At 50.7% G+C, this 13,987-nt stretch overlaps 1 protein-coding gene across 1 annotated transcript in view; it reads left to right on the forward strand.

Annotated features, from left to right (window-relative positions):
* NCS1 (neuronal calcium sensor 1) overlaps positions 1-13,181 on the forward strand; it is a 52,429-nt gene extending 39,248 nt beyond the window's left edge. Inside the window, exons 7-8 of the mRNA XM_081803763.1 lie at positions 2,049-2,166; positions 9,449-13,181. Of these exons, the coding sequence (XP_081659889.1) occupies positions 2,049-2,147 (99 nt within the window). The 3' untranslated portion in view covers positions 2,148-2,166; positions 9,449-13,181. The remainder of the gene's footprint in view (positions 1-2,048; positions 2,167-9,448) is intronic.
* Positions 13,182-13,987: the final 806 nt, after the last annotated feature.

Genomic DNA, 13,987 nt, shown 5'->3' on the forward strand with positions numbered 1-13,987 from the left:
GGATCGAGCCCCGCATCGGACTCCCTGCTCCGTGGGAGGCCTGCTTCTCCCTCTCCCACTCCCCCTGCTTGTGTTCCCTCTCTCACTGTGTCTCTCTGTCAAATAAATAAATAAAATCTTTAAAAAAAAAAAAAAACCAGCATGAGCGGGGGGAGAGGCAGAGGGAGAGGGAGAAGCAGGCTCCCTGCCGAGCCAGGAGCCCAATGTGGGGCTCAATCCCCGGACCCCGGGATCATGACCTGAGCTGAAGGCAGACGCTTAACCATCTGAGCCACCCAGGCGCCCCTCCCCAGCTAAATTCTTAACCGTTTTTACTTCTTGACCTGGACCCCTTTGACGTACTGGAGAAGTCTCTGGACTTCTCAGAATAACAGTTTTCAGTGCATCAAGTCAAATCCATAGGATCAAAAAGGAAGCTAATGATTTTGGAATACAGACATCAAAATATTTTTTAAAAAGAATTCGTGATAGAGCATTCTGTGAGCTTCTTTATGAATGCATTAAATAAAGAGGTGTAGTGGTGGGTGTCACCACCCCGCAGTTTCAAAGCAGTGACAAGCGTACGTGATGCCTGCACGTCATTGCCTATGACCCCCACGGTTGACACAGGTCCCAGGTGCGGCTGTTTCTCTTGGGCATTGTCACCTACCATCATTGTAGATGGAAAGCTAAATTTCAGTTAGAAGTTAGCAAATAGAAAGACCTCGTTTTTTCCCCATCTAAGTTTACAGACTTGCTGCATTCTAGCCACAGATCCCAGGTTAAGAAATCCTTGTTTATATCAACCTTTTTTTTTAAAGTGAAATAAGTTTGTATTTATTGGAAATTTGATATGGTGATGGTAGGGCAGCCCAGTATCACTTGCCTTAAATCAAAGAACACAAATTACAGTGACAGTGGCCTTATTTTTTTTTTTTTAAGATTTTATTTATTTGACAGAGAATGAGTGAGAGCACAAGCAGGGGGAGCGGGAGAGGGAGAAGCAGGCTCCCCGCTGAGCAGGACCCTGGGATCATGACCTGAGCCAAAGGCAGACACTTAACTGGCTGAGCCACCCAGGCGCTCCTGACAGTGGGCTTATTAGTATGTCCTTGTTGGATCCAGGTGCTTGCCCTGAAAGCTTAGAGCCTGAGATCAGCACATGTCAGAGAGGCAGGGAAGACCTCTAGGTTCAGACTGCGCTGGTCTCTTGGCGTTGATCAAAAGATGCATCCACAGCGTGTGGAGCGAGGGATACTGACTTTGTCACGGGGCGGTTCGATGCTGTTTAATGCCAAGGCCACACGCTCCTTAAATCTCCCCGACTCATACGTCCCTTATTTAGGGAAACAGAGCCCACCACCCACCCAGACTGGTGTAAATTCTACCTTCCCCAGTGACTAGCCATGGGGCCCTAGGGAGGTGACCAAGCCTCAGTTTCCTTACCAGCAAAATGGGGATAAGAGCAGTGCGTCTTCTTAGGGCGGCCGTGAGGAGCCCCTGAGAGCAAGTGTGAGACGCGTAGCATCTTCAGGGCCCGCAGTGAGCCATCTCTCTGGGCCTTTTTTTTTTTTTGGCTCTCACGAGTTTCCCTGAGAGATGCTCCAGAGGCAGGGATTCTGGCCCAAATCACCACTACCCCGAGAGACCCACTCAAGCCCTTTTTCTTGAGCTCCACTGGGTCTCCTGGCGTCTGGTGTAGGCTGCTCCGGGAGTGGTTTAAATGCCCTTGCAAGAGTGACCCCAGAGAAATGCAGTGCGCTCTCAGCCCTTGGGGATTAACCACCATTTATGGGAATTCATTGCAGTGATAATGATAAGTATGGAGTTAGGGGTCCAGGGTCACGTACCCAAGGTCACCTTGCCAGGAAGTGCCTGGGTCTCTCTTGATGCCTGACTCCTCCTACCTAGCGAGGTGCGCTGCCTTCTTCCTGACCTAAATTTGGAAGCTCTCTCCGGGCCAGTCCTGGGATGGGCTTGGGGAGCAGGTGTCCAGGGTCCAGGCCAGAGGCCCCTATCCTAGGAGGCTTGTTGTCCCCCCACCTTCAGCCGCCTCTCTCTGCTTGCAGAACGCCGACGGGAAGCTGACCCTGCAGGAGTTCCAGGAAGGATCGAAGGCAGACCCCTCCATTGTGCAGGCGCTGTCCCTCTATGACGGGCTGGTATAGTCCAGGGCCCAGAGCCGGGGTGAGTGGAGGGGAACCTGGGGCTTGGGGTTGGGGGCAGGGGGGGAAAAGCCAGTCACAGGGCACCTAGGATTCGCTGGGTCTCCTGGCAGTCCTTGGGGTCTGCCCAGCTGGAGCCGAGCTGGTAGGAGGGCCTGGAGGTAGGCTTCAAATTAGCTACAGCCTTTCGCCTTTTGTCATTTTTATATGCCCAGATTCGGCCCGAGAGTTTGCTTAAATAGAAGTTTCCCTGGATTGGAAACGCTTTGAAAAGCATAGTTGTCGGGGGACGGGGAGAGCAAGGGCTGTGCACGCCCTCTGGGTGTGGCCCGTGGAAGCCCTGAGTGAGCCCTCTGGCTCCCTTGTTCAGTAGCTCAGATATGGTTTCTCGTTTCCTCCAGTCGGGTTTGCTGGAAGTGCTGAGCCATAGAGCCAGGAGAGGCCTCTGTGGCTGGGAGAGGACTGCCTCCCTTTTTCTTCCTGATTCTCCCCTACCTCTTCTTTCTGCCTCCTCTCTGTTCTGTCCTCCGTGTTGTGTGCGAGGAATGGGGGTGTTGCCCCCGCCGAGGTCATTCTTGAACGTGCCTTCTGGTGGATCGATGATGCGTTCCCTTGGTGTGTATCTGAGGAAGATTGTGGGACCCAGGATATGTGTGTGTTCGGGTTCACTAGAGGCTACTCGAGTCTTCCTGTGTGGCTCCCCCCCAATTTTAGACCCCACCAGCACTGCCTCAGAGTTCCATTTGCTCTACAGCCCGGCCAACACTGGATGCTCTCTGTCTTTTACATTTTACACATTTTGGTGGGTGTGTCGTGACAGGGTATAATTTTAATTTACCTTTCTCTGGTGAGCACGGACGTCGGGTAGCTGGTCATATGTACGTCATCCTTTTGGGAAGTGCCGTCATAGTTATCTATTGCTGAATGCTAGGTTACCTCAAAACTGCCGCTGAAAAGAACAGACATCAGGAATTTGGGCACAGCTTAGCTGGGGGCCTTTGGCTTGAGGTCTCTCATGAGGATGTAGTCAAGCTGTCAGCAAGGTGACCAGCCATCCCTGTTTGCCCAGGACTGTCCCAGATTTTGCATGGAAAGTCTCAAGTTCTAGGAAACTCCTCAGCCTCAGGTAACCTGGATAACCCTCAGCTGCTGGCCAGGGCCGTGGTGTCATCTGAAGGTTTGGTGGGGGAGCACCCACTTCCAAGCTCGCTCATTTGAATCGGCAGCCTCTGTTCTCACTGTGGGGACTTTTGCACAGGGCTGCTGGCTTCTGTCAGGGGGAGCTTCCTAGGAGGGAGGGAGAGCGAGAACCCCAGATGCAGGCGTCCATCTTCTCATAACCTAATCTTGGAAGTGATACCTCATCACTTTTTTTTCAGGAGTGCCTTGGCTACGTTAGGCTATGTGCATTTCTATATAGATTTTAGAATGAATGTATCCATTTCTATACACACACGCACACATTGAGATTTTGATTGGGATTGAGTTGAATCTACAGTTCATTTTGGGGGAGAATTGGCATCTTTGTTGTGTGGAGTGTTCCAATCCATGAAAATGGTATATCCATTCATTTAGGTCTTTCAAATTTTTCCTCTAGGACATTTTATTGATTTCAGCTAAAAAGTCTTTTACATCTTATGATAGATTTATTCCTGGATATTCAGGTTTGTTTTTTTTAAATTGTATTTCCCGTTTATTTCTGGTTTCTAGAAATTCAGTTGGTTTTTGTTTATTGATGATATATCTAATGGTCCTACTAACGTCACTTATCAAATCTAAGAATCTACCTTCAATTCTTTGGGACTGTCCATGCTTTATTTCTTCCTCTCCTGTCCTTCAGCCATCTGTTTCTTTGTCCTGCTTCCTTGCACTGGCTGGGCCCTCCAGTGCAGTGTCACTTAGGAGTAGCGATGGTGAGCATTTTTGTCTCACTCTTGGTCTTGGGGGACAGCTTTCAATAATTCACTATTAGTGGGAAGCCTGGGTGGCTCAACGCGTTGAGTGTCTGCTTTCGGCCAAGGTCATGATCCCAGTGTCTTGGGATCGGGTCCTGCATCAGGCTCCTTGCTTGGCAGGGAGTCTGCTTCTCCCTTGCCCTGCTTGTGTTCTTTCTCTCTCTCTGATAGATAAATAAATAAAATCTTTTTAAAAAAAGAATAATTCAGGGGTGCCTGGGTGGCTCAGTCATTAAGCATCTGCCTTTGGCTCAGGTCATGATCCCAGGGTCCTGGGATCGAGCCCCACATCGGGCTCCCTGCTCCGCAGGGAAGCCTGCTTCTCCCTCTCCCACTCCCCCTGCTTGTGTTTCCTCTCTCACTGTGTCTCTCTCTGTCAAATAAATAAAATCTTTAAAAAAATAATAATAATAATTCACTATTAGATTAGTTAAGTTGTAATTAACTCAGTAATTATCATTAGAATGTCTGGTATAGGTCTTCTGTTGATAGGTTTTATCAGATTTAGAAATTTCCTTTTCTAGTTCACCAGGAGTTGTTTTTTATTTATGTTTATTTATTTTAAGTAATTGCTACACCCAACGTGGGGCTCATACTCACAACCCCGAGATCAAGAGTCCCAAGCTCTTCCAACTGAGCCATCCAGGGGCCCCTCCTAGGAGTTTTTTTTTTTTTTTTAAGATTTATTTATTTATTTGACAGAGAGAGAGAGACAGCGAGAGAGGGAACACAAGCAGGGCGAGTGGGAGAGGGAGAAGCAGACCTCCCACCCAGCAGAGAGCCCAGTGCGGGGCCCGCCCCATCCCAGGACCCTGGGATCATGACCTGAGCCGAAGGCAGACGCTTAACAACTGAGCCACCCAGCTGCCCCCAGGAGTTGTTTTTTTTAGAAAATCACGAAGAGTGTTTGAGTTTTATAAAAAAAATTTTCTGCGTCTACCAGGATGCTTATATGACTTTTCTCCCTTTTGGGTGTTAACCTGATGAATAACGCTGATTGGTTTTTGAATGCTAAGCCTCCCTTGCACTCTTAGAATAAACTCTACTTTCACCATTGTGTGTTAGTGTTTTTATGTATCATAAATTTGATTTGCTGATACTTTATTTTGGGGGCTTATGCTATTCTTAAGTTTCTGTGAGGCTGCTGCTGTTGATGATTTTACACAAGAAATCCTTTTCCATTGAAGAGACCTTAGACAGTATGTTGAAACAGAACACAAGAAGTTTATTTTTAAAAACCTTCATGTATAACCCAGATATGACCACTGTGAGCATTTTGGGTCCAGGGTGATTCAAAAAGAATCGAACACTCAGAAAAATAACTGGGTCACATGGGGGTATATAATCAAAACAGTTTCTAAAGAAACCATCATAGTTATTTCTCTGATCTTAGAAGCACTCGGCATGTGGCTCTGGGTCTCATGGTGCGTATTATGGTCCATTGTCTCATTTCCCAGAGGCTTCTTTTGTGAATTACCACCAGTGGCCTCCTGTGACATGCTGCTTTGTCTCCCGCAGGCTGTGGAAAAAGTGGTACAAACATAGCTTCTTGATATATCCGCCTCCCAGAAAAACTCACGCAGTGTCGCTAATTTCTTTATGGTGTGTGATTATTTTTCAATCACCCTAATTGTTTCTGCCTTACGGTTTTCTGTGAACACACATGTGTTTGTATTTCCTCAGCAACAATGAGTTCATAACCATATGTTGTTGGCTGTTGTTTTTTTTTTTTTTTTTTATGAACAACTTATAGGAAACATTTATGTTTTCTTTTGGAGACTCAACACTAAGAGAAGAGGTGTTTTGTTTGTTTGTTTGTTTTTAGAGAAAGAGAAAGAGCACATACGAGCTGTGGGGAGGGGCAGAGGGAGAGGGAGAGAGAGAATCTCAAGCAGGCTCCACGCCCAGTGTGGAGCCCAATGCAGGGCTCGATTTCATGACCCCGAGATCAGGAGCTGCACCAAAATCAAGAGTCAGTTGCTTAACTGACTGAGCCACCCAGGCACCCCAAGAAAAAAGATTTTTAACGTGTTTTACCCAACTTGGCACAAAGTTCACATCATGCTGTGGCTGCACAGACTTTCCTTAACACCATGCATGGAGACACCCATCTGAGCCTCACCAGCAACATGGCGGCCAAGAAGATGTTACTTTATTTCCATGATGAGCTTTTCAGACAACCTTTCTATAGCTCGTCCCCAAAATTGCCCTCTTCCTGTTCTCAGGCTTGTCCTAGAACCTACTGGATAGTAATTAGATCCAACTTGTGTTCCATCATTTTTGTGATTGATTTGCCTTCTCAGATTCCTGATGTATCCTAATTGTTCGATAAGTTACTGTTACATAATCCACTGAGCCACCCAGGAACAGAGATCCTGCCTATTTTCTACATCAGTAAAAATGTGGTTCGACACCATCGTTTTTAATAGCTGCATGGTATTCTGTTGTATAGTTGGGCCATAATTTACCCAGTCCTGTGCTATGGGACACTTAGGCTGTTGGAAATCTTGAAGTGGGTTTTTAAAAAAAACTTCGTATTCACAAGCAGTGGTGGAAGGAATGGTGTAATCCCATTACTGACCATCCTCCTTCAGAATCACCAATTCGCTGCCAATCTTGTACTGTCTGTACCCTCCATATGCACCTTCGGAGTGGGTTAATTTGAAGCAAATTCAAGACATTCTATCATTTCATACATAAATATTTCAAAATGTATTCCTAAAAGATAACAATCTTTTACAAAATCCATAATAGTAGAAAAATCAGTACTAATGCCTTAATACCCCCCACCCTGCAGCTGGTACTCCCATTTCCTATTACCTCACGGGTTTTTGTTTATTGGAATCAAAATCTGAATAAATTCCACCTATTGCAATTGGTTGATAGGTCTCTCAAGTTTATTTTAATCTGTTTCCCCTTCCCTTTTTGGCTTGCTATTTGTTGAGAAACACGTTCTGTAGAGTCTCCTCCATCTGCGGTTTGTGGATTGCGCCCCTGTGGTAATTCTCACATGTTCTTTGGTTCCCTGTACTTCCGGGAAATGGGCAGTTAGATCTACAGGCTTGCCCAGCACTCAGTTTGGTCCACCTCGTCGAGAACACCTCCTAAGTGGGGCTGCCTGTGTCCACCAGGTAGCTCATGAGGTCGGGTGGTGATGACTGCTTCATTCATTCATTCTGTAGGTGACGTTCTAAAGCTGTCTGTCCTTCTTTGTTTGTGGCTCGGTTGCTTCTACACAGGGAACTTTCCCCTCGTCAACTATTTTGTTACTCTAAAACCTAGTTTTTAATTGGAAAGGCAGGATAGATACTCAATTCTTCCTCCGTTTCAGTTTTCAAAATGAGTTGGATTCTAATATCCTTTTGAGGTGACCAATAGCTTTTTTTTTTAAACATATAATCATGAATTTATGGATTTAAATGCATTTGGTGAGTTTCATCATATTTGCGGTTTTCACCACGACACTGCGGATCGTAAGGGTTCACAGATTGCCACAGAAGGCAAAGCATGTGATGAGAAACTCAGCCAAGCGCCCCAGGGTTGGCATGGGGACGGAAGGCTGAGAGGACACAGTCCTCTCCCTGGGTGACTCTTCCCCCCACCTGCACTGCGGCGGCCACCCAAACTCTGGTCCCGTGGGGCCTTCCTACTCCTCCAGGGCCACCGCCACCTAGCTTCTGACTGACCCAGATGATGCTTTCAGGTCATCTCACACAGATCTGGGAAATGGCCTCTTTTGGATCCGACACCTTCGCCCGTGCAGTTGGGGGAGCAGGGACATGGGATTTAAGCGGAGCAGGTTATGGGAAGGATCTGTGGATGGCGCAGACGCCAACAGACAGGACGGTCCTCCATGCCTTTTTTCCAAAATATATCAAGGCGAAATTCACCTAACATAAAATCAATCACTTTGTTTTTAAAAATTTTTTTTTAAAAATATTTATTTATTTTAAGGAGGCTCTACACCCATCATGGGGCTTGAACTCATGACCCTGAGATCAAGAGTCGCAAGCTTCTAGTGACTGAGCCAGCAGGGTGCCCCGTCCCAAAGGGGAAGGGTGGGTTCCAATGAACCATTTTCAAGTGAACAATTCAGTGGCATTTTGTACATTCGCAACGATGTGCAACCACCACCTCTGTCTAGTTTCAAAACATCTGTATCCCTCCAAAATGAAATGCCAAATCCACTACACAGTTTCTCCCCATCCCCCCTGCAACTAAGCCCCCAGCAGCCCCAGCCTGCCTTCTGCCTCTGTGGATTTGCCTATCTGGGACATTTCGTAGAAGTGAAATCTGTGGCCTTTTTTGTCTGGTTCCTTTCACTCAGCGCAATGTTTCCCAGGTCCATCCATGTTGTAGCGCTTGTCAGGACTTCGTTCCTTCTTACGGCTGAGTCGTGCTCCGCTGTATGGACAGAGCACATTTTGTTCATCCACTCATCCATTGGTGGACATCTGGGTTTCCACCTTTTGACAGCTGTGAACAGTGCTGCCATGAACGTGGGTGTCCGTGGCTTCGAGTCCCGATTTTCAGTTCTTTGGGGTTTATCCCTAGGAGTGGGAATGCTGGATCCTGTGGTAACTCTGTGTTTAACTTTTTGAGGAACCACCAGACTGTTTTCCACGCAGCTGCACCATTTTGCCTACGCCAGCAAGAGTTGGGGGTCCCGGGCTCGCCACACGCTCACCAACACTTGTTTCCCTGTGTTCTGGGGAGAGCCACCCTAGTGCGTGTGAAGTGGTGTCTTAGTGTGCTTTTTCTTTGCGCTTCCCTGATGACTCATCCCGTTGAGCCTGTTGGCCATGCCATGCCAACTCAGTGGTTGCCCATCACGTGCTGCTCTGGCTGCATCCTGTGTATCCAACCAGCTCCCTGTTAGTGGACACTGAGTTGCTCCCTCCCTTTTTATTTTGCTATTATAGATGATTTTACTGAGGCAAACCCCTTCTTTCTTTCTTTTTTTTTTTTTAAGATTTATTTATTTATTTGACAGAAAGAGAGGGAGAGAGAGAGCATGAGCAGGGGGAGCAGCAGGCAGAGGCAGAGGGAGAAGCAGACTCCCCGCCGAGCAGGGAGCCCGATGCGGGGTTCGATCCCAGGACCCCAGGACCATGACCTGAACCGAAGGCAGACGCTTCACCAACTGCGCCACCCAGGTGCCCCCACCTGATTTATTTCTTAAGGATGAATACTAAGCACCAAATGGGTGGATCAGAGGGTATGCACATTGAATTTTAGGACTTCTGACAGAATGCCACCCTGCGCCCTCACTGACTCTCCCGCCAGCCCTGTAGGGGTGCGTCCCTGGCAGCCAGCTCTGCACCTGTCTCACCTCCTTGTGTCTTCCAGATGCCTGGGAACCACTCACCTCCTCCCGTGCCATGAGGCCACCTCCGCCCCAACACCACCCTCCTGTGTCCACCCAGCCTTTCTCCGCATCCATACCCAGCCGGGCTGCCCTGGAACCACGAGGCCCGGCTCTCCTCCCCCCAGCCCTGCACCCACCACCGCCTGAAGCCACCGGCTCCAATTGCCAACCACCTCTGCTTGTCCAGAAACCAACACGAAACGGAAAAGGCTCTAGCCCTCTGCAAAACCAAGGACTCGGCTGCTTCGCAGGCAGCCTCTGGGTCCCTCCCGCTCTCCTGCGCGTGTGCTTTTGTTTTTTTATTTCAAACAAACATTGAAAAAGAAAAAAACAAAACAAAACTACCTTCTGTCCTAGAAGGTACAGACTGACAGATGGGGAGAAAGCTACCGTTGACCTCAGAGAACACTGCCTCCCGCCTCGGCCGTCCTTCGGCAGCTGGAGAGGCCACGGAAGTCACGGCCTCGGCCACGGTGCGCTCGGGGTGTCAGGGGGGCCCACCTGATTAACGTTATTTGTCATCCCATCCTCGAGCAGCGAAACCACCTGCGTGGCTAGGATGATTCATGATGATGATGATGATGATGATTTTTTTGTGATAACAGTATTGTGCTTTTTGTGGGGAAAGTGAGTTTTTTTTATACATATATAATTGATATCTTTTATTTATTGGTTGTTAACTGTTGCTGCTGCCTCGTGTGTCCAAAGCTCCCAGGGATGCGGGGCCTACCGTTTACATGTGCACGCCCTCGCCCACCTGCCCACCTGCGCTTGGGAGGATGGTGGCCTGCAGCGGCCAAGAAGCCAAAAAACTTTTTTTCTCTCTCTCTCTCTCTCTCTTTTTTTTTTTTTTTTCCAGATACTGTGCTCGATGTTTGGAGAGGGGGAAGAGTGGGTTTCTTAAACGGCTAATGCACTGTTTTCCCCCCACCCCCAGCCCAAATGCCTCCTCTTGAACCCCTTTTCTCTGCTTCCTGTCCACACTCCCCATCCTGTGTCTTCCTCTGGGTCCACAGCATCTTTTCTGAGGACAAACAGGGGATATCTTTTGGTTTCTCAACTCTTGCTTTGGTGTTTGCAGCAGCATGGAGCCTGGGAGCCAACAAGGGAGGACTGGGTACATTAGGAAAGGGGAGGAGGGCACTCTTTGCAAGCAGGTGAGCAGAGGAAGGGCTCTTTCTCCCTCCGTGGTGGATTTTGAAAACTGTCGCTCAGTTCTCTCCCACTTGCTTTTCTGCCTGCCAGTCTGCCTTGTCCAGTAGACCACAGAGCATCCTCCTTCCCTTCCCTCTCTCAGCTCAGATGCTGGGAGGGCGGGCGGGAGGGAAGGGGCACAGGCAATCCCATTCGGTAGTGGCTGCTCCTAGAGGCTATGGCCCACATGCGCTCATAGGAAGCTTCTAACCCCACCTGCCACCGAGACAGGATGGCCCTGGAACTGCCACCAGGAAAGTCAGATGACCTTGGACCAGAGGCCAGGAACCTGCAGCTGGCTCTGCTCTGTGATTGTGGGCAGGCCCCAGGCCTCTCTGGGCCCCAGCTACCCCAGCTGCAGAACCAGGAAGCTTGGGCTTCTTGAACCGGAAGGTCCGCTTCCTTGCTGACACTGTACAATCATAAGGCTGGGTCTTTTACAGTTTATGATTCTGCGGTCTGTGGCTAAGTTTGCCAGACCCCAACAGACACGAGATCTGTTTGAGTCACTATTTTGTCTCTTGGCACAAGTCTTTGGGGACATGGCAGCTGCTGGTTGTGTTGTGTGGGGTCAGATGACCTACCTGGTTCTCTCTGCAGTTCTTCCTGGTCCCTCCTGGACTCTTGAACTGTCTTTTTGGCCCAGAACTAGTCCTCATGGAAGGAAGGCTTCTGGTATGGGAGGCAGCCTCCCAGACTACCTAGGGCCCGGCCTGACTCTAGAATTCCTGCTTCTTTGCAAAGTCAGCAGCCTGTCCTCTCCCTGCTTACTCCAGCCCCAGGAGAGGAAAAGCTGGCCCTTGGTTCTCACTTTGAATTGTCCTTGGTCTTCACTTTGCACTTTCCCAGGAGGCCAGAGCGACTGCTAATTAACCCAGAGCAGCCAGCGTGGGGCTTGCATGTCCGTTCCCGCTGGCTGGACTGCTCAGCCAGTCCCTGACTCCCTTCTTGCTCAGCAGAGCCCGTGGCTGTCCCCCACCTCTACTGTAAGCCCCAGATTCCGCAGGTACTGGGAGCGCTTTGATCTTCACAGGTGACTTTGCAGGTTGGGCCCCTCAAGGCCCCTGCAGTCACCTTCCTGCTCAGGCCACTGGCTCAGGAGCCCCAGGACTCCCCCTCCCAATCCTGGCTCTGACCTAGGACCCTCGGGCAGGAGATTGACTTGGTGGCTTGGGGCTGGAGGAGGGGAGAGGGGGGCCCTTCTGCATGTCACATTACTTCTCTGGCTTCTGCCTGAGCCTCGATTTGCGTCTCTGGCCCAGTGGGGAGGAGCTGTCGAGCACCCCATGCTAAAGGCATCATCTCGGTAAGGGACTTGCGGCTCAGAATCATCCAGGCTTATACGTGTGGATTCCCCCCGCCCCCCTCCCTCCCCAGCTCGGGCATCAATTCCCAGGCGTCTATGAGCATCTGCCCACGAGGCCTTCCTTCCACCTTCTTGCCCTCTGACCTTTTGGTTTGGAGCCACGGGTGTGGCTTTTGGCCTTAGCAGGCGTCCTGTGGCCCCATGGCTCAGGCGCACCTTGGGTCCATGCCCCGGGACAGCCCCGAGCTGCCGGAAGGGCCAGCCCTCTTCCTGGCGGGGTGCTGGACTTTGGCCGTTTGTGCCCGAGGTTGCCGGGCAGGGACAGTTCTGTCTCCTCCTCTCACCAGGCCTCTAGATCTGGAATCCTGAGCAGCTGTGGGCCTCTGTCCCCAGCAGCGATTTCCACCCGAGGCCCAGGCCGGTCACATGCTGCTCTCTGGGGGTTCCAGACCCACCGGATGCCAGGCTCTCCGTCCCTCCGCCGACCCTTCTCTCCTCGTCCCCTGGCCCAGGAGCAGCGGCCCTTGCCTCTTCCTCACGGCGTCCGCTCCCCACTCTGTGCTGATGGCCCTGAGGAGAAGCCAAAGTTCCCGACATTTGACCAGGCAACGTTTTAAGTAACGTCGAGGCAAACGTGCGTGTCCTCCTTTCCCCAGAAATGCTTTTCAGTTTGACAGCCAACTTCCTAGACGACAGGCACACCTGGGCTTTCGGGAACCTGTCTTTTCTCTGAGGGGAGGAAGGTTGGGGGGGCCTTGGCCCCCCGGGAGAGGCAGCCTCTGTCTGGAGCTAAGCCCCACTGCGCGCCCAGCGCAAAGCTACCCGGTTCTCCGCGCAGCCTCGCCTCCGCGTCTGGCGATCCAAGGGGACGCCGGCGCGCCCCCTGGTGGCGGGGAGCTGGAAAGGCATGTGGGGGCCCCCCACAGGCCAAACAGGAGCTTGGAGGGGGCAGCGGGAGGCGGGGGAGTGGAGGAGGGGGCTCCGATCTCACCCGGGCTCTGGGCCCCAGCCCCGCATTTTTGGCAGCGTGTCTCCCAGATGCCCCTCTTCTAGGTCTGCCCCCTCTCCTCCCCGCCCGGGATAGCAAGTTAATTAAGTTAATTAGCATAAGGGCACAGTGATGGGAAGCCTTGCCCTCTATCCATTTTTTTAATATCTGCGGAATAAACCCAATGGTTGATTTTTGACTGAATAAAAGGCTTTTGTTGAATAAACAGCTGGTCCCATCTTCTGTCTTGGCATCTAGGCTCAGGCTCTCGACTGGCCGGAACTGGGACAAACACAGAATCCCCCTCCTACCCCGCCCCTGCCCCTCGCCCCTCAGCACACTTCCGTTTTCCCTACGTCTTTGCAGGGGCCCGGGGCTCCACGGAGGGCCACACGCTCCCAGTCCGACTCAGTGACCGGCTTTCTCTGAGACTGGGGGCGGGTCGCTCCTGCTCAGTTCCTCTGTCCCTCAGATGGGAGCAGGTGTCTGCTCCGCCCCCCTCACAGGGCCAAGTGAGGAGCGGAGAGCGGGCATGAGCGTAGGGGTCAGAGCACCTTGCAGAGGTGGGAGGCCAGTGGGGCGGTCTCAGTTGTCGGGATGCCCTGACCTTCGTAAAGGAATTTGGGCAACTCTTAACCAAAAAAAAAAAAAAAAAAAGGAAAGTGCAATGTTTCCTGGCTATGGTTGTTTCCTTTCTGTTTGCCTTTCCAACCCCCCCACCCCGAGCCTCTTTTTGGGGTGCTGTCCTGTCTGAATCCGCTGGTTTGTGTCTCTGGGGAAGAAGCAGGCCCTTGCCCTGTGGTGCAGGTGGGGGAGGGGGAGGCCCCAGGGTGGACAAGGGCCATCTAGTGCGCCCAGGCCTCCTCTCGTGCTCCTGATGTATGTCTTCCATGTCATGCCAATTAAACACGCTTCCTGACTTGTCCTCGCCTCCCTTGTGTGGACCTGTTGCTTTGTCTGTTTCTGTTCTTTTTCATTTCATTTTTAGGCTTCTTTCTCCTCCTGTGACACCGTTTCTCTTGCTTTGGGTGT

Source organism: Leptonychotes weddellii, chromosome 14, assembly GCF_054177405.1.
Source record: "Leptonychotes weddellii isolate Sample4059 chromosome 14, ASM5417740v2, whole genome shotgun sequence".
In the NCBI taxonomy this organism is placed as follows: Eukaryota; Metazoa; Chordata; class Mammalia; order Carnivora; family Phocidae; genus Leptonychotes; species Leptonychotes weddellii.